The sequence below is a fragment of the Schistocerca piceifrons genome, chromosome 3 (genome assembly GCF_021461385.2).
Source record: "Schistocerca piceifrons isolate TAMUIC-IGC-003096 chromosome 3, iqSchPice1.1, whole genome shotgun sequence".
Classification (NCBI taxonomy): Eukaryota; Metazoa; Arthropoda; class Insecta; order Orthoptera; family Acrididae; genus Schistocerca; species Schistocerca piceifrons.
Window position 1 is genome coordinate 723377601 of NC_060140.1, and position 27314 is coordinate 723404914.

General features: G+C 42.3%; 1 protein-coding gene across 1 annotated transcript in view; it reads right to left on the reverse strand.

Annotated features, from left to right (window-relative positions):
* The window catches only part of LOC124787690 (putative protein tag-53), a 295671-nt gene extending 268773 nt beyond the window's left edge, over positions 1-26898 (reverse strand). Inside the window, exons 1-3 of the mRNA XM_047254518.1 lie at positions 26615-26898; positions 17114-17317; positions 8195-8323 (exon numbers count right to left, since the gene is read on the reverse strand). Coding sequence (XP_047110474.1) covers positions 8195-8323; positions 17114-17317; positions 26615-26853 — 572 coding nt within the window. The 5' untranslated portion in view covers positions 26854-26898. The remainder of the gene's footprint in view (positions 1-8194; positions 8324-17113; positions 17318-26614) is intronic.
* Between the last annotated feature and the right edge of the window lie 416 nt (positions 26899-27314).

Sequence of the window (27314 nt, forward strand, 5' to 3'; positions counted from 1 at the left end):
TTGCAGACAGTTATTTCCTGTGTCACCCATATCCTGACAGCCGCAAACTCCACTTGACACTCTATTATATTCACTGTGGTTCTTGTAATATCCACTGTAGCCACGAAGGGCAGGGGTCTGCATTGCCAGGAACCAGGTTTCCTGGAGGGCAATGCAGAAGGCAGGTGTAAAGCTTAACAGTTGCCGTAGCTCAGCCAGGTGGTGGAAAAAACCGCCGCAATTCCACTGGAGGATTACGTGATCATGAGACTGGGAAAGCATGAAACACTATGAGGCATTTACGCCTCACGATCACCTGCCGCCACCGACTTATTTCCTGAACAGGCTATATCCTTTGTGTCTGAGGGTCTGGTGAGATCTAGGTCCTCAGTGGATGTCAGAATCTTCACTTCATCCTCAGATGCAGAGCTTGTAGGCAGCAGTGGTGTGGGTGCCACCACAATTCCCTTGATTCTGGGGTCTTCTTTCTGGATTTCTCTCACTGATCCTTGGGTTTCTTTGGCTGGAAGGATGCCACTGATTCTGTCTCTGGGATGGAGGATGATAGTGAAGCCCTACGACCAGCTGCTTTTGGGTACTTCAGCCACTGGTGGGTGTCATCTTTCCCACTAACAGAAACCTGGTAAGGTAGTGACCCAATGGACTCCTTCCTAGCAAGAGGAGCCAAAGAAGACTTACGCTTCTCCAGCTGAGAAGTGGGGACTGGTGTCCCCAAAGGTTGGGGGGGGGGGGGGGGAGACAGTGCTCCCAAGATAGGTGGGAAGTCCCCCCACCAATAAGAGGGCAGGTGTACTCTTATGACTCTGAAAGCCAACTGGAACTAACGGAACTGATGGGGCTACAACTGTTCTCTTAGTGGCCGCATAAGAGAAGGTCACAGCCACAGGATGTAGGCCCTCAAATTTCATCTCAGCCTTAGTGTAAGCTAGTTGGTCCAGCGTCTTGTATTCCACGATTTCCCTTTCGCGCTGTAAAACCCTGCAGTCTGGTGAGCAAGGGGAATGACGCTCTCTGTAGTTGACACAGATGGGAGGCGGGGCACATGGAGTATTGGGATGGGATGGATGTCCACAATCTCAACATGTGAAGTACAGCAGGAAGATATATGGCCGAACTTCCAGAACTTAAAGCAGTGCAATGGGGGAGGTATACATGGCTTGACATCACAGCAGTAGACCATCACTTTGACCTTCTCGGGTAATGTGTCAGCCTTAAAGGCCAAGATGAAGGCGTCGGTGGCAACCTGATTATCCCTCTGACACCAAAGGACATGCTGGACGAAATGATTTGGGTTGGGTTGTTTTGGGGAGGAGACAAGACAGCGAGGTCATCAGTCTCATTGGATTAGGGAGGGATGGGGAAGGAAGTCGGCCGTGCCCTTTGAAAGGAACCTGGACGAAATGAACTCCTTGTCGCTCTAAGTTGGGGCACAGCTCGTCATCGAACTGCAAAAGAAAGTCCCTGTGGAATACAATACCCTGCACCATATTTAAGCTCTTATGAGGCATGATGTTAATGGAAACATCCCCGAGCTTGTAACAAGCGAGTAATGCCCGTGACTGGACAGAGGATGCCTATTTTATCAAGACTGACCCTGACAGCATTTTGGACAAGCTCTCCACCTACCCAAACTTGTTCTCTAAATGCTCTACAAAAAAGTGAGGCTTCATCAAGACAAAGGACTCCCCATCAGCTCTCGTACATACAAGGTACCAGGGCAAATAAGGTTCACTGCCATCCTTAGCCTGGTGTTTTTCCCATGGTGTGGCCACGGAAGGGAATGGTTTAAGATCATACTTCCCTGCACTGTACTGAGACTTGGATACCTTAGAGACTACTGGCGTTTGATCACCAGCAAGTGATGACATGCTACGCTTCATTGTGCGTCATCCGCCCTGATGCCACCCACTTTGACCAGGGGCCCTCCCCACGGGCGCTACTCAGCTGCAGCAAAGGCCACCTGGCAGGATAGCCATTGCCGGGAGTCCCAATGCCCCAGGGTGATGGGCATCTACTCCTTGGCATACGTGGAGAGTTAACAGTGCAGCCATCAGCAGAGCGATCCCTGTGGAGTCAGGGGGCTACAACCAACATGGTACATGGCGGCCCCACCATAATGGACTGGCTACCGTGCTGGATATGAGGTGCAAAGAATTCCATGGTGAATGTCGATGCAGAAAACGACACTGCACAGTGGGTAGAGAAAAACGCACCCAGGAAGGTGTCCTCACCCAAGAGATGGAGGATGAGTGGGACTGCAATGCCTTGATGAGAAAGTGGGCTAAAGATCTCAATGCACAATGGACACAATGCACCATGTAACGTGCCTTTCCCCATTTGACTCGCTCTATGGGAAAATTTTGAAAAATGGAGGTCAAACCCTACAGGGGACCGAAAGGTGAGAGACTCCTTTTAGTCGCCTCTTACGACAGGCAGGAATACCTCGGGCCTATTCTAACCTCCAGGCCTGCAAGGGGGAGGAGGGGAGGGGGAGAACTGATGATGAATGATTAGCTCAATCCCGTTCTGGAAAAATAAAAATATAAAAAAGAAGTAGTGGAAAACGAGGATGGAATAATGACTATATTATGAATACAATGGATTGTAAGACAATAGATTGAAAAACCTACTCACTAAGAGGTGGCAGGGGAACACACATATGAAAGGATTTAACTTTTACAAGCTTTCAGAGTCAGTGCCTCCTTCTTCTGGCAGATGAGTTGAAGGGAGGAAGAGGGGTGAAGGAGAAGGACTGGAGAGGTTTAGGGAAAGGATGCATTTTAGAAATGTCACCCAGAACCTCGGGTCAGGGGAGATTTACCTGACAGGATGAGAATAAAAGACTGACTCAGTATCTATCCATTTACATTATATTACCAATAATTGAATATTTTTGTTGAAAACAATGGATTGCTCCTCAGTATGTAGTGAAGATGCTGAATCACACACAGGCACAACAAAAAACTGTCAAACATGTTAGCTTTCGGCCATAAAGACCTCCTTCCAAACTAGACAACATACACAGACACACAAACTAATGCAAATGCAACTCACACACACATGACCCCTGTCTCCAGCTGCCAAGGCCAGACAGAGAAAAGGGTAATGTGTGCAAGTTGTTTTTACGTGAGTGTGCCTGTGTACATGTCTAATTTGGAAAAAGGTCTTTCTGGCCGACAGTCTTTTTGTTGTGTCAATCTACGACTCAAAATCTCAGCTATATGGTGAGTAGAAATCTATCCTTTTCATAATATTAAAATGACTTGTCTTGCCCTTGTCTACATACACAAAGTAATCTACCAACCATAAAATGATTTCTTGTGGGCTTGATTGCACAAGGTCAGGGTCTAATTTCTTGGAGAAGGCAATATCTGGTCATGAAACAAAGACTATAAAGACTATTTCTACCACAGGAACTGTCCCTCTCATATTTTTGAATGAAAACAATGGAAACAATCTATTTTGACACAATAAGGTAATTGCATAGATTAAAAAACCTACTCACCAAGCAGTGGCAGAACACACACATAAAAGATTATAATTAGGCACGCTTTTGGAGGCAGTGGCTCCTCCTTCTGGCAGAAGGGTTGAAGGGGAAAAAAGAGGGATGAAGAGAGAGTACTGGAGAGGTCTAGGAAAAGAGGTAGATCTCTGGAGAGTCCCCAGAATCGCAAGTCAGGGGAGATTTACTGGACGGGATGAGAAGGAAAGCCTGGCTCCGAAAGCTTGCCTAATTATAATCTTTTATGTGTGTGTTCTGCTGCCGCTTGGTGGATAGATTTTTTTATCTGTCCAATTACCCTATATGTATCATAATACTCCAAAAGTTATTCAACTGACAAATGACTCAGATGTGAATGGAAAGTGCTAATAATAATGTTTAAAAGAAAGGCAAAGCTGGTAATTCAAAACTTCAATGAACTGCATATGCATATGTCAGAAGCCATAAATTACAATGAGTAGCCATTACCAGTACTAATCTGATGTGCACAAACTGCTAGGATTTCACCACGGACCTGGGGTGAAAACTTTCAAAACTTTGTGGAACAAGCAAAAACTCAAAAAAGCACATAAAACGAAAATGAGTATTGGGGTCTGATGTACAACTGATGCTAACGGCAACTGAGGTTGAAAATGTCAATTGATCAATAAGTGAGCACTCCGTGATAATCAAAGGAAGTTACGTTTTACTGGTGTACAGCAAGGTGAAGCCCCTTTTGGATAGAACAATGATACATATCACAATACTTTTCTTACAAGGCCCATCCACATCATCCGTACGGACAAATCCCTTGCAAGCACACCATTTTTAAAAGCACTAAACCATTCCTTACTAAAAGGAGATTCATCAGCGAAGCTGAAAATGTTAATCCGCCTATTTTTCCCTTCAAATTAGACTACCTACTTTTTACTAGCACATCATTTGGACAAGTGCACAGTGTTTAATTTTGCTTATTACTGTGAAAGCTGTTGCGAAATGGTACAGCTGCTTACCATTTAGAACCAGTTTTAACATTTTACATACACCTGACAGTAAAAAAAGTGATAGTGACTGAAATTTGCCTTGTTCATCAAGTTACACAGTAGCCAATCACATTACAGAATGCACAGTACTGCTCAAAGAAGTAAAGTATGAGGGAGTCGTGGCACAAACCAAGTACCCTCTAAACACACAAGAAAATCTTAGTGTCATTCCTAGGATTTCAGATGTAGAAATGGTACTTGAAGTTGTGAAGTCAAGGACAGAACAACAGTTACAAAAACGTGAATATCACAACACTTAATACGAGGGCTATCCACAAAGTACATTACGTTTTGGAATTAAAAATAAATAAAGTATTGGAATTTTTTTTTATTATATACAGATGAAAGCCACACTTAAATACTACTTTTCTACATAATTGCCATTTAAATTAAGGCACTTGTCGTAGCGATGGACGAGCTTGGAAATTCCTTTGTCGTAAAATTCGGCCGCCTGCACCTTCAACCACGTGGTTACCTCTTCTTGAAGCTGTGCGTCGTCGTCAAAACGCTGCATAGCCAACCACTTCTTCATTGCTGGGAATAAGTGGAAGTCGCTCGGTGCCAGGTCGGGACTGTACGATGGATGAGGAAACAACTCCCACTTAAAAGATTCAAGAACTTCAAGAGTGGCATTTGCCGTGTGGGCCCGGGCGTTGTCGTGAATCAGCAAGATCTTTGAGCACAACTTTCCCCTGTGCTCGTTTTGTATTGCTCTTCTGAGGTTTGCCGAGTTTGGCAATAACTTTGAGAGTTTATTGTAGTGCCTCTTTCCAGGAAATCCACAAAAATCACACCTTTTCTGTCCCAAAAGACAGTCGCCACGTGGTTGAAGGCGCAGGCGGCCGAATTTTACGACAAAGGAATTTCCAAGCTCGTCTATCGCTACAATAAGTGCCTTAATTTAAATGGCAACTATGTAGAAAAGTAGTATTTAAGTGTGGCTTTCATCTGTATATAATAAAAAAAATTTCCAGTACTTTATTTATTTTTAATTCCAAAATGTTAAGTACTTTGTGGATAGCCCTCGTATAGTGATTTTGTACTTAGGTCAGTGGACTAATAAGCAACTCTGCAACAGCAGAATTCAGGTTGAATTCCACTTCTACATCTACATCAATACTTCACAATCTACCTGACACTGTGTGGCAGAGGGTACTTCTGGTACCACTGACTAATCCCCCCCCCCTCCCCACCCCCTTTCCCTGTTCCACTGACAAATAGTGCATGGGAAGAATGATTTTCAGTAAGCCTCTGTATTAACTCTACTATCTCAAATTTTCTCATTCTGATCGTTTTGTGAGATGTGTGTAGGACAACTCTTTCCAGAGAGTACTCACTTGAAATTTCAACAGTACTCCATGATATACAATGCCTCTCTTGCAGCATCTGCCACTGGGGTTTGTTGAGCTTCTCTGTGACACACTAACATGGACTACACAATCCCATGATGAAATGTGCTTTTCTTCACTGGACTTTCTCTATCTCTTCTCAGTCCTGCCTGGTAGAGGTCCTAAGTTGATGAACAATACTTGAAAATCTGGCAAACAAGGGCCTCGTAAGCCATTTCCTTAGTGAATTAATTATATTTTCTTATGATTCTACCTATGAATCTCAGTCTGGCATCTGCTTTTTCTATTGTTAAGGTCATTCCTTATAGATACTCCTAGACACATTACAGCAGTTTCTCTTTCTGGCAATTTGTCACCAATAGTGTAGTTGTACAGTTGTGGATTTCTTTTCCTACGAATGCACAATATGTCACTTTTATTTATATTCAGGGTTGGCTGCCAGTCCCTGCACCATTCATCAATGCTTTGCAAATTGTTACTGTATTCTGGTGTTGCTACCTTCTGATCATCATCTGTGCACAGCCTTGAAGAGCACCTTAGAATCTCATAGGTATCTCATCTGTCCCCATGCCTTTCCACTACAAAGGGACTATAGTAGCTTTTCTATTCTGCGATCATTCATCTAAATATCTGTCATTTCAAAGTTCATACGATGACCGAAAAAGAGGGATCATGGGATCATATTATGCTCTCCCACAGCGAAACAATTTCAGACGACTAAATTCAGTATTTCAGACTTGTGTCTGTCATTTTCATTTTGGTGCCATTGTGGTCACCATGTGACTCCTAGCAAATATTATTTACTTTACTGCATTCATTGTTTTTATCTATAAAAATATTAAAATTAATAGGATAAACAGTGCACAGTTCTTGATAACATTTTTTCAGCCTTAAAAGGGCACAGCATGCAGTTTCTTTATCACTTAATGTCCTGTCCAAAAGTCTTCCCCTTCAGTGAGCATCTGTATTCTGCATGAAAGAGAGTCTATGAGGTGAATAATAAATCTCTCATTTCCTGCCACCCCCTCCAAGGCAGCTATGGCAATGTACCAAAAGTCAATGGTAGTTCTTGGTACATGGTTGGACTTATTTTCTCGCAGTTCCATTCCATTTCTGGCCACACATATTCAAAGGGGCTTAGGTGTGGTGCAGGTCAGATGAGAAAATAAATCTCATTCTGTTCTAAAAATCAGTCTAGCGCCATTGTTGTTACCAAAGAGTGATCCTGTTAGAAACAGAGGAATCTTTCTAGATACAGTTGTCGCACTGATGGGATCAAAATATTACCTATAATACGAGTATACTCATCATGCATCAAGCTGGCCATCTATCTTCGGAAGCAACTCAAGTCTATGGGAACACATCCACCCCCAAACTGCCAGTTGCATGGCCACACACACACATATATTCAGGATAAAAACTAGATATATTTTAGATTGAAACAAACATTGTTCAGCCTACAGATTCTTACTAGTCCACCATTTGATGTAAAAAATACAAATTCCATCTGAAAATATTACATTTCACCAGCTGTGATAGGTATTTTTCTCAGAAAACGGTCATCACAGAACTTTCTCTTGATGACCACACATTTCCTTTCTAGTCCAGTCTCCCAAAGGCAGGCCTGAAATGCACCAAACAAACTGGAAAAAGTGCTAATATGTCTAACTACATCACGTTCAGAAATGGATTTTGCTGCGATATGTTTACAACTTCATTATCCAGGACCGGTATTGTTGCACACCAACATCTAGTTTCTACATGCCTGCTCGATTCTCCAGTACCATAATATTGTGTTATCCATCATTTCACAGTTTTAGACAAGACCATTTTTGCATAATATTTCACACTGTACTTTCCCTTCAGCAAGTTCTGAATATAATCTGCAAAAATGGGATGCTGTATTTAATTCGTGACAGTAGTGTACCACACTTCAATACCGGATGTAATTTTCTGCCATCACTTTTAGTGCAATCAAGTGTACAATTACCTGCTTACTAAAATGGAAAAGAGAGAAGGATGATGTGCTAAAATAGTAAACACAGGTTGTGCTCAGCAACACCACGTAAACACAGGAAAGTTATTTTCTTATGATGAAACTAGCCGATTATGAAATTACAGTGAATGAAATTAAATCTTTTGTGTAAGTTTATAAACATAGATGCACAAGAGAGCTTTCACAATGAACAAAATAACCACCAAGCAAATATTTGTCATACCATTCTCCCCGTGACAGTAATCCTGATCAGACTTTAAAACAAGTGAATGTGTAAAACTACTGCATCATGAAAAATATTACCATTAGAAGTAGTTTATCTTACCTATAGGAAATATTGAATCCTGTCATGTTGTACGCAACATCACTGTAAAAATGCAATAAAGCTGAACCAGACTTTGCTACCACTTCTGGAATTTTTCTGATGGTATAACCATCTTTGTACATAAGACCACTGAAACAGAATTACACAATTCATGTTAACATTTTCTGTCAAGAAACTCTTACAAATAATTAGGATATATAGCTTACAAATAATTAGGATACACAGCTGTCAATATATGAACCATTATCTAAGTTTCCCCTCAATATTTTCCCCCTCCTGTATAATCTGTCTTTAATTTTAATCAAATAAATGAAGAATTTTAATGTTCACATTTAGAGGCAGCAGATCAGTCATTTGTTAGGTCACACAGTTTCAGTACTAGTTAGCATGTAATTCTCATTATTATTCTGAGTAATCAATTTTCTGACTGGTTTCATGTGGCCCACCATGAATTCCTCTTCTGTGCCAATCTTTTTATCTTCAGGGTAGCACTTGCAACCTACATCCTAAATTATTTGCTTGGTGTATTCTAATCTCTGTTGTTCTGTACAGTTTTCACGCTCTACAACTCCCTCTATACTATGGAAGTTATTCCCTGATGTCTTAAATCTGTTCTCCTTGTCAGTGCTTTCCATATACTCCTTTCCTCGTCGATTCTGTGGAGACCCTCCTCATTCCTTACCTTGCCAGTACACCTAATTTTTAACTTTCGTCTGTAGCACCGGTGCTCTTCTGTCCCAACAATTTTTCCACAGCCCATGTTTCACTACCAGAAACGCTGGAGTCCAATGTATATTCAAAGAAATTTCTTCCTCAAATTGACCTGTGTTCAATACTAGTAGACTTCTCCTGGCCAGGAATGCCTTTTTTCCAGTGCTAGCCTGCCTTTTATAGCCTCCTTGTTCAATCCACTTGCTGTCTAGGTAGAAGAACTCCTTAACTTCACCTACCTCACGATCCCAAATTCTCACTATTCTCATTTCTGTTACTTCTCATTACTTTCATCTTTCTCTGATTTACTCTCTAACCATATTCTGTACTCATTAAGGCTGTTCATTCCATTCAATCTACCCTGTAATTCCTCTTCACTTAGGTTAGCAGTGTCATCAGAGAATCTTGTCATCGATACCCTTTCACCCTGAATTTTAATCCCACTCTTGAACCATTCTTTTATTTCTATCAGTGCTTCTTTGATGTGCAGATTGAACAGTAAGGGCTAAAGACTACACTCCTGTCTTACACTCTTCTTAATCTGAGAACTTCGCTCTTGTTCTTATAATCTTGTTGTTCCCTCTTGAGTCTTGTACATTTTGTATATTACCTGTCTTTGACCATAGCTTACTCCTAGTTTTCTAAGCATTTTGAACATCTTGCACCATTTTACATCGTCAAACACTTTTGTCTGGGTCAACAAATCCGATGAACATTTCTTGATTTTTCTTTTCCGTCTTGCTTCTACCAACCACTATGTCAGAACCATTTCTGTGTTGTCTTTATCCTTCCTAAAGCCAAACTGACCATCATCTAATACATTCTCAATTTGATTTTTCATTCTTCTGTATATTATTCTTCTCACCAACTTGAATGCATGAGCTATTAAGCTAATTATATGATAATTCTCACATTTGTTGTCTTGTGTTATCCTCTGAATTCTGTGGATAATGTTTCTCCAAAAGTCTGATGGTAAATTGCCATTCTCATACATTCAACACACCAACAAGAACAGTTGTTCCATTACAACTTCTCCCAATGATTTTAAAAATGTTAATGCCCTTGCTTTTAATTTCAAAGAAGGTTGTTTTGACTTTCCTATATGTTGATTCAGCCCTTCCAGCAATCATTCATTTTCGATTTCTTCACATAACTATTTCACCTTAGCTTCCCTATTTATTTAATTCCTAAGTGACTTGCATTTCTGTATTCCTGAATTTACATGAACCATTTTTGTACTTCTTTCTTTTGTTGATCGACCAAATTATTTCTTTTCTTATCCATGGTTTCTTTGCTGCTACTTTCCCTGTACCTTCTTTTTTTTCCCAACTTCCGTGATTGCCCTTTTTAGCGATGTCCATTCCTCTTCAACTGAACTGCCTACTGAGCTATTCATTATCACAGTATCTACAGCCACAGAGAACTTCAAGTATATCTCCTCATATCAGGGGGGAGAGGGGGGGAGAGGGGGGGAGAGGGGGGGGAGAGGGGGGGAGAGGGGGGAGAGGGGGGAGAGGGGGGAGAGGGGGGAGAGGGGGGAGAGGGGGGAGAGGGGGGAGAGGGGGGAGAGGGGGGAGAGGGGGGAGAGGGGGGAGAGGGGGGAGAGGGGGGAGAGGGGGGAGAGGGGGAGAGGGGGGAGAGGGGGGAGAGGGGGAGAGGGGGGAGAGGGGGGAGAGGGGGGAGAGGGGGGAGAGGGGGGAGAGGGGGAGGGGGGAGAGGGGGAGAGGGGGGAGAGGGGGGGAGAGGGGGAGAGGGGGGAGAGGGGGAGAGGGGGAGAGGGGGGAGAGGGGGGAGAGGGGGGAGAGGGGGGAGAGGGGGGAGAGGGGGGAGAGGGGGGAGAGGGGGGAGAGGGGGGAGAGGGGGAGAGGGGGAGAGGGGGAGAGGGGGAGAGGGGGAGAGGGGGAGAGGGGGGAGAGGGGGGAGAGGGGGAGAGGGGGAGAGGGGGAGAGGGGGAGAGGGGGGAGAGGGGGAGAGGGGGGAGAGGGGGAGAGGGGGAGAGGGGGGAGAGGGGGAGAGGGGGGAGAGGGGGAGAGGGGGAGGGGGGAGGGGAGAGGGGGGAGGGGGGGAGGGGGAGGGGGGAGGGGGGAGGGGGAGAGGGGGTTTTGTCAGTAGCAAAGTGAAAGCCACTGTTGATACTCCATGAGTCAAGATGACTGAGACGTCCCTGAAGACACCACTCAAGAAGACCAAGGTGAACTGCAAAGATAGGCCTTAACAGGGTTAATGGCAACATCAAAGAGAGTGACACTCAGGACGGAACCCTGAGGCACGCCATTTTCCTGGATAAAGGTGTCCTGATAATGCAGAACCCACACGCACCTTGAAAACTTGGCCATTTAAAAATTCCTGAAGGAAATGGGGCATGTGACCACATAAGCCGCACGTGTAGAGAGTACGGAGGATACCAGTCCTCCAGCAGGTGTCGTAGGCTTCCTCCTGATCAAGAAACATAGCCACAATCTGGTGTTTCCACAGAAAACCATTCATAACATGGGTTTATGGGTGACAAGACAGTCAACTGCAGAATGGCGTGCTCGAAATCTACATTGTGCAGTGGTCAGTAAATTGCGAGACTCGAGCCACCATACCAGCCGGTCATGAATCATATATTCCATCACCTTGCAAACACAGCTGGTGAGAGAAATGGGGCAATAAATAAAAGGAAGGTGTTCATCCTTACTGGGCTTAGGTATGCGTATGACAGTGGCTTCACGCCAGCGCCTGGGGAAACATGCCTCTGCCCAGATGCGATTGCAAGTATGAAGGAGAAAGTGCTTGCCCGCCAGAGAGGTTCTACAACATCTGAACGTGAACATTGTCCAACCCTGGGGTGGAGGATTGGGATGAAGTGAGAGCATGACCTAGCTCCCTCATAGTAAAGACAGCATTGTAGCACTCACAGTTTTGAGTAGAGAAGGATATTGTCTGAGCCTCTTCCACTCGTTCCTGATTGAAGACGGTAGGGTGACAGTGGGAGCAGCTGAAAATCTTCACAAAATAATAGCCCCAGGTGTTGTTGTTGTGGTCTTCAGTCCTGAGACTGGTTTGATGCAGCTCTCCATGCTACTCTATCCTGTGTAAGCTGCTTCATCTCCCAGTACGTACTGCAACCCACAGCCTTCTGAATCTGCTTAGTGTAGTCATCTCTTGGTCTCCCTCTATGATTTTTACCCTCCACACTGCCCTCCAGTACTAAATTGGCGATCCCTTGATGCCTCAGAACATGTCCTACCAACCGATCCCCTCTTCTAGTCAAGTTGTGCCACAAACTCCTCTTCTCCCCAATTCTATTCAATACCTCCTCATTAGTTATGTGATCTACCCATCTAATCTTCAGCATTCTTCTGTGGCACCACATTTCGAAAGCTTCTATTCTCTTCTTGTCCAAACTAGTTATCGTCCATGTTTCACTTCCATATATGGCTACACTCCATACGAATACTTTCAGAAATGACTTCCTGACACACAAATCAATACTCGATGTTAACAAATTTCTCTTCTTCAGAAATGCTTGCCATTGCCAGTCTACATTTTATATCCTCTCTACTTCGACCATCATCAGTTACTTTGCTCCCCAAATAGCAAAACTCCTTTACTACTTTAAGTGTCTCATTTCCTAATCTAATTCCCTCAGCATCACCCGACTTAATTCGACTACATTCCATTATCCTCGTTCCCCAGGTCTTGGAGATAGCAATAGGGTACACTATGACATCGACAGGCCACGAATTGGGCATTGGGCATTGGCCATTGGTCCCCACAGAGCGCTGGAGGTTGGCCCACACGATGGAAAAGGGAATGAGACTGTTAAAAGAAGTAGTAAATGAAATCCAGCTAACTTTTTTACTATCCCAAAGAACATTAGCTTTGAAGACTCACGCACAGAGAATGGAGGATCATGCTCCATGAGATCTACAGAGGCGTCATCATTCTTCTTCTGTCGGTCTGTCAAGTCTAGGGCAGAAAATGGTTGGCGGTGTGCACCAGCGACATGGACGTTGGCCAGACGAGTGGATCACATGGCAACACCTTTGGAGAGGATCTCTGAGTTGGCTGAGAAGAAGACCGTTTGCCTTTGCTTGACTTCTTGGAGCCTTTCCAGTTGGCCGAGGGAGACTCAGATGTTGGTTGGCTGGCGGGACATAGGAAGTCTTTGTGGGAGTATTCCTCCTGTCCTGCTGGTTGTGTAGCGGGTGACTTTGCCCTCTGAGGCAAAAGTCTGATGGCTTGTTGCACAGTTGGAGGAGATGGGGCAGCTACCGTAACACTAGGCGATTTTACAACCAGTGTTGAATTGTAAAACGAAGGGTTTTCAACTAGCCAAGAACTTGCGAGCGACCGGGTAAGGCACTTCTTCCTTCAGCCGGATCTCCTGGACAGCCCACTCATCAGGATACATGGGACAATCTCTGACGGCAGTGGCATGGTCACCATTGCAGTTGACACAGCGGGGAGAATGTGGTGGACAATCACATTCGTAAACATCCCTACAATAGGTGATATATTTGGCCAGGTGTCGACAGGGCACTCGAGTGTGGTTGTAATGATGACACTGGTAGCAGCACATCGGGTTCGGAATGTACAGCCTGATGGTGATAATTTCACACCTGCTTTGATCTTTGACGGAGGCATCACTCTATCAAAAGTGAGAAAAAGATTGCTTGTAGGCACTACGGAGACACCTACCATTTTCATCACCCAATGGTCTGCAATGACACCCAGATCAGAGAGGTATGTTTGGATTTCTGTCTCAGTCAGACCATCGAGCAGCCTAGTGTAAATTTACATCATGGGTAGAACTCAGCATTTGACATGAACAGGATAGTCGTGGAGGAGAGAAGCTGCAATCAGTTGTGCTTGAGAATCGGAAGTGGTCTACAAAAACCAAAGTCCCATTGCATAAACAAGCGCAGGATTTCACAGGGCAAGCATTTGCATCAACACCTTTCTCAATAATAAACTGATTTACTGAAGCAAAGGACTGACAGTCTTCACTATGTGAAACCATGAGGAACCGTGGTGCAGCTGGGAGTGTCTTTGAATCGTCTGCCTCATTCCATTTACGTTTCATAGACGTTGACTATAAAGAAGGTGACTGGCTCATTGCAAGAAAATCCCCCCTGACTGCCAATGTCTCGGATAGCACACTCCTTCCAACTGGGGGACTCCTTCAGAAGGGGGCACATCCATCTTAGGTGATTGTTCATAACTCAGGTCACACCTCCCACACATCTGACAGTGGGACAACTGGCAATTTGGGAAGGTAGATAGCTCAGGTAGTCACCCCTCCCTAGGCCTGGCCTGTACCAGAGAGTACATGAGAACCCTACCTGTCAACCCAGAGCTAGGAATTATGCATTACCCAGTCACCTGTTATGCGTTATACGCATGGGCTGGAAGGTGGAGGAAGGATAGGGGAAGGAGAATGAAGAAAGAAAAAAGTAAAAAAAAAAACACTGTAGATACTTTTCTGACATCAACCACTGAAAGAGCAGAACACATTTCCCAAAACATGCCAGACATGTTCCCCAAGGGAGGGGAAAAAGAACAGCAGGAGGCTAGACATGCAGCACAGAAGGGAAAAGGTGCTGCAAAGGCTGAGGGGCCGAGTTAGCCAATAATGAACCTGCCAAAAAGCAGTGAGCCTCTTGGGGAGTGAACTATTGTTGATGGTGTTGGTTTGCTGTTCATTCTGATGAGAACAACCCTTTCACTGAACTGTTCACACTTTGCCCAACCTTCCTATTCATGATGAATTCTACTCCTGTTGACATTACTCTATACTTGTCTAACCAGAAATCCTTGTCTTCTTTCCAAGTTACTTCACTGACCCCCACTATACGAGGTGTGGCTAGAAAAAAACCGGACTAGTACTGGTGAAACAATAAAACGAATGCAATAAGGCTGAAAGTCGCGTGGCCTGTCACGTGACTCTCGCTCTGCCTACTGCTGGAGTTTCATCTGCCTCCTGCACTCAGTCTGCCCGTGGTGTCTGTTTTAAGTAGTTGACGTTTTGTCTGTGCGTCGGAAAATGTTGAGTGTACAGAAAGAACAGCGTGTTAACATCAAATTTTGTTTCAAACTAGGAAAATCTGCAAGTGAAACGTTTGTAATGTTACAACAAGTGTACGGCGATGATTGTTTATCGCGAACACAAGTGTTCGAGTGGTTTAAATGATTTAAAGATGGCCGCGAAGACACCAGTGATGACACTCGCACTGGCAGACCATTGTCAGCACAAACTGATGCAAACATTGAAAAAAATCGGTTAACTTGTTCGACAAGATCGCCGTTTAACAATCAGAGCAGTGTCTGAGTTAACAGAAGTTGACAAGGAACAAGTTTACCGATTTTTTCAATGTCTGCATCAGTTTTTGCTGACAATGGTCTGCCAGTGCGAGTGTCATCACTGGTGTCTTCACGGCCATCTTTAAATCGTTTAAACCACTCAAACACTTGTGTTCGCGATAAACAATCATCGCCGTACACTTGTTGTAACATTACAAACGTTTCACTTGCAGATTTTCCTGGTTTGAAACAAAATTTGATGTTAACACGCTGTTCTTTCTGTACACTCAACATTTTCCGACGCACAGACAAAACGTCAACTACTTAAAACAGACGCCACGGGCAGACTGAGTGCAGGAGGCAGATGAAACTCGAGCAGTAGGTGGAGCGAGAGTCACGTGACAGGCCACGCGACTTTCAGCCTTATTGCATCCGTTTTATTGTTTCACCAGTACTAGTCCAATTTTTTTCTAGCCACACCTCGTATCTCTACTGAGCCATTGCATTTCCCTTTTTCAGGTCTTCTAGTTTCCCTACCGCTTTCAAACGTCTGACATTCAACATCCTGACTCACAGAACGTTACTCTTTTGTTGATTATTCTACCATTTTCTCATGATCAATTCCCCTTCGGCAGCCTCTCCCAGACATCTGAATAGGGGACTAGCCTGGAAGCTTATGCCAATGAGGAGATCATCATGACTCTTTTCAATTACAAGCCATGTGTCCTGTGGATACACATAAGTGTGTCTTTAATGCATTTTTTTCCATTGTTTTCTGCATCCTGATGCCATTGATCGTAGCTGATTCTTCCGCCTTTGGGGACAGTTTCCCACTCCAAGGCGAAAAGAATGCCCTGAACCTCTGTCCACTCCTCTGCCCTTTTTGAAAAGGCTGCCGGCAGAATGAGGGTGACTTCCTATACCCAAAGTCTCTGGCTGCCAATGGTGACGATTTTTATTTGAAATTTAAGCAGTGCAAAGCTCGAACCCCAGACTTTTGATTACTAGTTAAAGATGTTAGCCCTAGAGCACAGGTGCACTCCATGTAAGAGTACAAAATCCAGCATAATTGAAACAAATTAAAGAAATAAAATTAATAGTAAACATTCTCAAGTATCTTAACTTCTATTCTGGTGGCCAAACACCGCTGGACAAGTTTGAAAAAATGCTAAGCAGTAACCGTGCATGTGGATCTTCCCAACAATGCTCACCCAACAGAAATGAAGAAAGAAAACTTGAGCACAAGAGGGCATGCTGTTTCTGCACACTGTCATCTAACAGGAGGTGACTAATAACTGCCTTTCCATGCTTTTTGAAAGACTTTTTCTGTCCAGTTCTGCCTTCACTTTGTTCTTATTTGCTTGTAATTTTAAGACTAAGTGTATATTTTCATGCTTAGCCTGGCTATTGGCCTTGCTTCAGCAGCAGCCTCATTTGTCGACAAATTAGAAGACTTCCTCAGGTTCACACTGTTAATCTGTGGAATAACTTATGTTCCATTTTATCTCCATATAATCCATGAACAAGAATCCAAAGACTAAGCATACTAATGCTATGCTATGCTATGCTGAAGTGCGTAAGATGGCGCCTGTCAAATACTTCATTTACATTCCTCTAAAGTCTAACAGATAACTGTGTGTAGTAGGAACTTGCATAAAGAATGGACATGTTCAAAACTAGACACCAATAGCCCAAATTGTCATTACAACTGAGACAGAAAAACAAATCTATTAAGAAATGGAAGAAACAGTCTCTTCACTTCATTGTAACCATTCTCTGAAGAGCCAATCATCCTCACCTACAGCTTGTAGCCACAGACAAACAATTAAAAATAAGTCAATCGATAATTAATCTTCTCACATTTCATTCTTGTCCTCAGCACTGAGAGTTACACTCTACACTGTTGCAGAGAATACTTACCTGAACACAGCAAGCAAGGGCGCATCGACACTGTCGCCATCAAATATATACAAATGATCCCAGCCGCATTCAGTGGCAAACTCCTCGAGATGCAATCGGATTGTGGTATTGGGTATACCACCTGCATCTACAAGCCAACTACATTTCACATCAATTGAGTAATTTCCATGACCATCATGTATATGACCTGATGTGTCTGGTAATCTAAAAATAAATTCCAACAAGCATAACTAAGTTAAATTATTATTTCAATAAACAAGTAATGTTTTCTGTATGAACAACTATTGTAAAGACAAACAATGAACAATGCTACAACACAGCTTTGATAACCAAGGACCACGAGCAGAAACAAGTAAGGGGGAGAGGGAGTAGCAATATGAAAAATACAAAAAGAAGCAAATGTCAATGACAGACAACTCCTCTCACTATCTTTCTCTCCCTCCCCTGCTCTATATCTAACACAGTCCACTATAAATGATGTGACAGAAGATATTTTTTGCACCTTCATTAAGGTTTCTTCCCAATTCATTCACAGACTAATCCTAGGAAGAACAATTCCTTCAACACTTAGGCATGAGCTGCTGCTAATATAAATCTGCCTTAACTACATCTACCTCTAAACCCCTACTCCCCAAGTCACCTTATAGAGAAAGTGTGTCACAGGTACCACTATCATCTCCTTTCCTTCTCATTTAATTTGCAAGTTGTCCACCAGAGAACCCACTATTGATAGGCCTCCATATTTACCTGAATTTATGTATGTTTCCATCATGAGATCGCAAGATTTATGCAAGAGTAAGCCAGCTACTGTTTGACTCTTCTTGGCATATTTGCTCTAGGACTGTTAACAGTTACTCAAGCACAACAAAAACAAATCATACGAAACCCAACTCTCACTTTTCTCAGATGCTATACTGTAAGCCATGAATCAAGGCAGTCAGATAAGACGTAGTATTTCTTGATTTCTGAAGAGCATCAGCCTCAATACCACACCTATGATTATTGTCAAAAGTACAATTATGTTTGCTATCAAGTGAAATTTGTGACTCGATTGAGGATTTCTTTTGTGAGAAGGATACAGCTAGTTATCTTGGATGGAGAGTCATCCACAGATGTAGACATAACTTCGGGTGTACTTCAGGGAAGAGTGTTGGGTCCCTCGCTCTTCATGTTATATATAAGGGGCATTAAAAAAGAAATGAGCAGAGGCATAATTACAGAAACCAGTACCTGTATGTTAGAAGTATTGACCCTGACTGTTGAGACACTTGTCCCACTGTGACACAAGGCAGTGAATGGCTGTCTCATAAAATTCCCGGGGCAGTGATGTTAACCAGTTCCACACACACAGTTGGACATCGTCGTCTGAGGTGAATCGTTTGCCCCTCAGAGCCTTTTTAAGGGGACCAAAAATGGCGTAATCACAGGGAGAGAGGTCCAGACTGTATGGAGAGTGGCCGAGAACCTCCCATTTGAATTTATGCAGGAGTGCCGCGACTGTGTTGGCCATATGAGGCTTTGCATTGTCGTGGAGCAGAATGACCCCATGGGTGACATTGCCTGGTCGTTTTGATTTGATCACTTGGCAAAGGGTGGTCAAGGTTTGCGAAAAATGCTGGGCATTCACTGTTGTCCCATGCTGCAGGAAGTGAATCAGAAGTGGGCCATCTCGGTCAAAGACGATCGTCAGCATAACCTTTCCTGCACTCATGTGGATGGCCTTGGCTTTTTTTGTTGGTGGTAACCCTGGATGCTTCCTCTGGAGACTTTGTTGTTTTGAGTCTGTTTCGAAGCGATGACGCCATGACTCATTTCTGGCGACCACTCGTGCCAGGAACGCATTCCCTTCCCGAGCATAGTGCTGCAGATGAGCAAGAGAGTGGGCCACTGACATGCTTCCTGGTGTGGTTGAAGACTGTGGGGGACCCGATTGGGCAAACACTTTGCGCATGTGCAGTTGTTCCTTCATGATGGTGTGAACACTTCCGACACTCAATCCGTCCATGGCAGCTACAGCTTTCACTGTCACTCAGTTGTCCTGAGTAATGAGTGCATCCACCAGCCGGGCAATGTCATGGTAATGCAGTATGGTGCTCCAGATCGTGCATCATCGGCTAATGACACCCGTCCTTCCCTGAAACGCTTGTGTCATGCCTTGACCCTTGCAAGGGACATGCAACGTTCGCCATACACTTTTCACATTTGTTCATGAATGTCCGTTCCTCCTACTCCTTCCACTGTCAGAAAACAAACACCTCTTTGCTCTTCTTTTGAGGCCTCCATGTCACTGTTTGCAATGCGACTGGCGGCGTTGGATGACTGACGCATGCTGCTGCTAGCTCTGTATAGTCATGTGATGTGCACGCATGCCCTCTAGCGACGGGCTGTGAACTTCCATGCTCTGGTCGGAACCACACCTCGTTACACATGCCACTATATTAATCTCCTGTCACTGGTTTGCGGATTCCAGACTCCGGCTTGTTTCTTTTTGAAAGCCCCTCACATTAACAACATTGCAGACAATATTAATGGTAACCTCAGCCTTTTCACAGATGATGCAGTTATCAACTATGAAGTAAAGTCTAAAAAAATCTTGACAAATTTTCAGTCAGATCCCGATCTCTTCACAAAATGAAAAACTGTGGTATCCTATAACAACACTATCAATGAGTCACAAATGGAATCAGTAAACTGTACAAATACCTGGATGTTACCCTTTGTAGGGACATTAAATGGCATGATCGCATGGCCTCACTCATGGGCAGAGCAGGTAGCAGATTTCAGTTTACTGGTATAATACTAAGAAAAATGCAACCAGTCTACAAAGGAGATTGCTTACTAATCACTCATCTAATTCATCCTAGAATGTTGATGAAGTGTGCCGGACCCGTACCAAATATGACTAAGAGGGGATACTGAATGCATACAGAGAAGGGCAGCACAAATGGACATATAGGTCTGTCTGATCCACAGGAGAACGTCACAGAGATGTTGACGAACTGAACTAAGGAAGGAAGAATGGATGTAACACCCTGTCGACATCGAGTTTATTTGAGATGAAGCATAACTGATATACTTATCAAAACATTATCTACTGGTACTTTGGTATCTGGAACGATAATAAAATCAAGCAAGGGCAGCATATCACTTTGTAATTTGCATCTCACTTGTGATGTTTCGGAATGAATGTCGCCTTAGAAATTAACAATGTTAGAAGGTTGGCACAACTGTACTTGAGCCTATGTTGTATCGGGGAATCCACTAGTTTCCGGACCCATGTTTATTTAGGATTATTTGATACTTCCACTCCCACTTTCATTTGTACCTGTAATAGTCGAACACCCTGTATAGATCTAGTGATCCGCCCATCTCTCTTCAGAACAAACTTGAAAACATGACTTAACATGTGCCTTTTTCCAATCCTTTGGAATGCTTTGGTGCTCCCACAAATTTCTTTCACATAATTAATATTACATAATAATACACATATTCTATAAGCTCCAATATCTTTTTTTGTTGAGTGAAAACAGTTGCCTTCAAAGTCGATAGACTTGGGCAAACACGTGTCAAGGAGTATTTTAACAGTGGGTAGCTGGACTCTAATGCAAAAGATCACTGGCCATCAAAGCTGGGAAAACGGTAGTTGGTAAGCAGCCGCACCATCAAAAATCATCTCCTCCCTAAGGAGTACCACATCTACAGCTTTGCACTTTTACACACATCTACTCAAAGCATGACACATGGGACTAAGATTCAGTATGGCTATAACAAAAATGCCAATGAATGTTGAAAACATGAAAAATTCTCAGCTGGACTAATGAATGAATCACACGTTGGTGCACACATAAAACACAGTAGAAGGACAATGAAAACCTCACGAGCCAATAACATTTACTTGCTAGCACGTTCATCAATACAGTCCTTCATTTCATAAATCTCAAACAAGGTCAAAACAGTTTGAAGAACTCTCTATCATTTAGTATCAACATCCTGCTCCCCCTCCTCCCCAAAAAACTGACTGTAATTCTTTGAACACACCAGGCTTTCAAGCAAAAAGTGCATACTGGATCCAGATATGGCCAACCCTCATTTATGAACATCTCTTCAGATGCTCTAAAAGACTTCTGGATTCTCATGGAATCGATGCCATGCATCAGTGCCATCATTAAAAAAATGTATAAATGAGCGAGTAAACTGATTATATGAAAGTGAATGATGGGACTGGCTGTCTTCCTTCCCCATCCCTATCCTAATTGCTTTGTGTTCCACCTCTAATTATGTTAAAAGAAAGTTTAATCACAGATCATCAGCCTTTCCTTTCTTCCCATCTACACAAACCTTGAAACTTCCTTTCACACTGAAAATTTGTGCCAGACACACTCAAAACCAGATTATTAACTATCTTATTAACTAAATGGAAATATAGAAGCATCCGATTCCACCCGTCTGCTTTGACCCATGACATCACAAATATGGCGGAAACGACCATACACTACGACTCCAATATGGCGCCACTGGCGTCATCACGTAAACATGACCACAAACACGAAAATACATTGAAAAACAAACACACACACGTTCCACAAAAAACCCAATGAAACTAACGAGACAAGTGTGGGAAAATGGGGGTTTTTGGGTGGAGACAAAGTAAATATAAACAAATTTAGACACACACCACCATACCTAATCACACAAAATGACGAAAAAACCAGACAACACAAAACTCCCCAAATTCCACTAAACACAATATCCTCTGGAATCGGACACTTCCCTTGACCTATATAGCTCAACAGCAGCTCCCGAACCCACACATTGGAATTGAACACATCCCTTGACCTATATAGCTCAAAATCAACCCCCAATCTCTCAAACAACACTTCCCTTGACCTATATAGGTCAACAGAAACTACTGACACCAAATCATGAAACCCAAAACTACAGCCACGTCCACAATCATCACTACCTCAAAAAACACAACAAACCAACAAAATTAGAATCTAACACTTCCCTTGACCTGTTATCCTTACGACATCTCCCCATACAGCCATCCCTGGTCCGAGACGCCGGAACTTTAGTAAGCCTCATTTCTTCACCACATACTGAACACTTCACGACTCCATCCAAAAATCCGAAGAGTTGAAGAAATTTTACTAGAGACAATGCACTGTCCCCCATCATCGCCAACAACCGAAAACTGTTGACCTTGTCAGTCATGTCCATACCTACCAAAGACATAAAAAAAGCAATGTACCAAAATTCACACACGATGAACAGAAAAAAACTACAATAACGTCGAAATAACAAAGCTAAAATCGTTAACTCACTGAAAAATATTCCGCTGAAAGCACAGTCCCGATAACACACACGTGCGTATTATCACGCAAATGAACCCCATAACCACTGACCGCAACAATACGCCACCTATAAAAATGCCACAATTGCAAACTAAACCAGAAACATCACCTAACACACCACCAGAGAACACCACAAATCATACCACCATGACATCTACAAACATGCCACTCTCAAAAACTAAATTCCGCACCGTCATGACATCACACACCACAACAGCCTTACGTCATGTGTCAAAGCCGACGGTTGGGATCGGACGCTTCAGTCGACCCAACTAAATTTTCCAAGTGAGAGTCAGCATCCAACCCAAAGCTTCAATTTTTTAGTGACTGTAATTTTATTAGCACCTTAATGCAAAACACTTTTGGGTATGTACACTATTATCAGTCATTCTTTCATTCACTGCTGAATAAAACCTTTTCTTAACTCTTCAATGTAAATGTTGTGTATTGGACCCTCCCAGCATTTTTCAATGTGGCACAGAAGTAAAAATTAGGCTTAACTATCTGTCAATCTCTTGCCACAACCAGATTTTCTGGTTTCACATGTGTTGGTTTCACCAACTCACAACCAAATTGTCACCTTTCTACCTAAACCAGGCCTCAGGATGCACCACAGATCAGTTGGATGCAATAGGTAACTTTGGCTGGTCTTCAAATCCCATGATCTTAAACTTTAGATCTGGAAGTATGCACAACCTTTTTCATGATGTGCACTCATCTTCTATCAGGCCATTGCCAAGGTCATCTATCGTAAGAAAAACAGAAATATTTACTTAGTTTGTCTTTTTGTTAGTCTGATGTGTGTCCCTGATACAATAAAAGCAATGCTAATCTCCATTGCTTTTCTCTTAGCATGATTACTATACAACATCTTATCTGTAATGCGGTCAATTTTCAACCCTGTATGGAATTTTTCCATTAATTACTAAAGTGGTCACTTGTAATGTGCAAATAACTCAGATATGACCTATAATACAAAAACAGGCCTATAGTACAAAATACAAACACATCAGACTTGATGGAGTGGATATTCTGCAGCTTCATCTTTAAAGTCTGTCATGAACTATAAGTTACTGTTTTTCTGCTTACTAATTCCATGAACTGTTCACGTGCCTACTATTTCTAACTGATCACCATAGTCTTAGAGTCATTTTCCATAAAGCATGCTTTGGATAATTTCTCTATCTTCAAAACTGTTAAGAATACACTTTAAAAGCAGCAATTAATTACAACGAGACTCTAATATGCCAAAGAAAAAGTTTATGGTATAAAATGCTTAGCATGAGCATGTCCTTCCATGTAATATATAATATTGTTCAATTTTTTAGTATTAAATATTAAAAACTTAAAAAACAATACTTTTCTGGAAACTAATAATTCAGAGAGTCAAATCAAAAACAATGAGGGCTAGGGCCTATACTGAAGAGGGATACTTGGCGATTTCATAATTAATGAGGATGATAAAATAATACAACACAGCACATACACAGTTAACACTATCAGTAATACTTCTTGGGCAGACACATTAGATTCGCACAGACATATCAAAATATATACCCGAAAGATAAGAACACCAAGGAAGAATGGATGAGTCATGTCTGCACAAGTAACTGTCACTTTACAGCTTTGGAATAGATGTAGAATAACATGTCACAGTAAAGATGTCAGCTTTACTTTGTTACCTTTATAACAGCTTAAACATAACTAGGTGATCAATCCATTGTCAATTCTGAAAATGATTCTGTGGCTGCAGATTTTTCATAAAGCATATACTCATTACTATTGTAGGCCTATTTGATTAACAGATTAAGATGCACACTGCAATAGTACTCTACCTATGAAGCTTAAGTTCACTGTGACACACATTAAAAAGGCTACCAATTCCTGTAAACATTACTTTTCTGCTTTGTTATGAACTGGTAACAACCTGAAAAGCTTTGGGCCTCTATTACTTTGTGTCTGGCCACTGACAATCTTGCTGAAATGCAAACAATAACAATGTATGTAGCATTGTCATTGCCATTATGTAGACAAATGATGTGCTGTTTATTTACTTCATAAAATAGTTAAACTATCAGCAATGTGAAAATTGGTTTGAGCACCACAGTATTAGGCACTGTCCTATTGGAGTGGTGTGGCATTGCCTTCCTCAGACCTTTGAACTCACTTAGCCAGCCAGTTATAGGAGGACCTAAAGTTTGACATGGTCTTCGATTCACAATGCCACACAGTATTTTCCACATTAACAAACATTTCCAGAGGTGAAACAAGTGATGAGTGACAGATAAAAATGCCAGTCGACTGACTGAGGAATGAACTCAAGACCTCTGAATCTAGGAAATGATGCTCAACAACTGAGAGACACAATCCTAACTTATGCAAAATCGGAAATACGGAAGGGTCCAATCCCACCCGTCTGCTTTGACCCATGACGTCACAAATATGGCGGAAACAAAAACAAACACACACACTTTCCACAAGAAGCCTAATGACACTAACGGGACAAGCGCGGGAAATTGGGTGTTTTGGGTGGGGGGCAAACTAAATATAAACAAATTTAGACGCCTTGCGTAGCTACAACTTGTAAGTGAAGACAGCCATGCATGAATACCCACCCACCTCCCCAGGGGTCGTAACCCCTGCAACCCATAGAAGATAAAGATGCTTCAGTAGCTGATTTGTTTTTTGCCTTTAAAAAAAAATCTCACGGGATAGAACGAACAGATCAGAAAGATAAATATAATAAACTAAAACAGAAATTCGAGGAAACAGATAATTAAAATAAGTAATAAGTGTTTTTAAATTTAAAAAAAATCTCACGAGATAGAACGAACAGACCAGAAAAGTAAATAAAATAAAATAAAACAGAACTGGAGACAGCCACACTCAAACCAAACTCCGCGCCGTCTTGACGTCACACACAACACCCTTACGTCACGGGTGAAAGCCGACGCGTGGGATCGGACGCTTCTGTCGATCCACAAAATCTTTAAAGAGTCCATTAATTACATGTCATTTCCATTTCACAGATACTTCATATAAGGCATGAAATATACAGGTAACGCCAGCACAGTGCAAGGGAAAAAACTACTCCACTCCTCGTTGCAGTCTATATTCTTAATAGAGACTGCCACTCATCATATGTCACTGAGTTAAGGATTAAGGGGAAGAATGCAAACAATATTTTTCAGTACTCTGTAACTAACTGATACACACACACACACACACACACACACACACACACACACACACACACACACACACACACAAACAAACGAAAACCTGGATATACTTTTTCCACAGATCAATTGGGGGATATGGAAAATATATTTATGTAAAGGTACCATCAGAGCATTTTTTTCGCCAACTGGTAATCTAAGGGTACAGCTTGGTGTATTTAGCCAAAGAAAATGAAAATTTATGAAATTACACAGATGGCACTTAGTGCACAGAAATTAATATTAACGCCACCATGGGACTAATCTTTGAAGAGGACACACAGGCTCATGTCTGGAGATGCCATTAACCACTGTAATGTTTGTTACCAGAAAAAATAGTGGTGACCAAACAGTTGATAACAATTAAAATATGTCAACTAGATTCAGTACATTCCTTTTCTGTATATTACTTTTCGTGGGAATTATACTTCTAACAATACTGGGACGCTTTAAGGTCAATCATTTGTCCTTATACATAAACTTTGATATTCACCTCACAATGTAAATAATCTAGGTCAATAACATGTAATCACACATCCCTTATACCACTGATAAGTAAACAGCAAAAGTAGATAACTGCTATTTTTAATACATACTTTTTTCCGAAATTTGTCGCCCTAAAACACTTTAAATATGAGTTTTCTTGAACGAAACAAATAGTGACAACACTATGTCTTAAAGGCTACAGATAAAGGAAAAAACTATAAAAAACGATCACGCCATCTGCTTTCTTACGGAGATAAATGACACACTCTCCTGGTTGCTTACTACAATTCCAGTGTAAATTTATGTTAGCCTACACGTATTACAGACCTAGTTTTGCAGTCATTTACACACCTATATTTGTTGCATGAGAAGCAAGAAGGCAGAGGATAAGCATATATAAGTTGCACTATTTCGTTATTAATAAGCACTTTCTCTATTCTTACCGCACTTTTCCTCCACAAAATTGACAGGAAGGTCCTTGCCACCCATCAAAACAAACACAACCTGTGCCATTCACACATTCCCCGTTCACACACTGCGCACCAGTACAGTTTGTACTCGAAGCTAAATTAAATACACTTGAGTATACTACAATCATACTAAACACTCCACTCGTAAAAACACATTTTCGTCGATATTTCGACTTAAACAGGAATAAAAACATCTGCAAAGCCGCTGCCATCTTGCAACCAACATTTCTGCCATAGATGTAAATAGCTGTGCCACTACGAACCCGTTAAAAATCAGTATCCTCCAACGATCTTTAATGTAAATCTCAAAACAAAGTGCAATGTCTCTGTAATCTGTATTGCTAATATTGCCAACGTACAACGAATTTCGTAATGGTTTATGACTACAAAACGTGGAACGAAATGTGGCGCAGCTTAGAAGACGGCTATACACAATGAAAATTGAATTTCATAGTGAGAACATTTCCTGCGGGATATAAGATCTTACTTAAGGTTCATGGAATTGAAACTATCGGCTCGTGCTATCGGAAATGTGCAGATGTGCTAAGGTTACGCGCGAGTTAATGTTAGTACGGAAGGTGAGTACGCAGTCTTGCTGCTGTAAAGTAGCACTGACAAGACGAAATGACCGACTGTCGGGGTCAGATGGCCTTTAACGAAGCTGTGTGGTCTG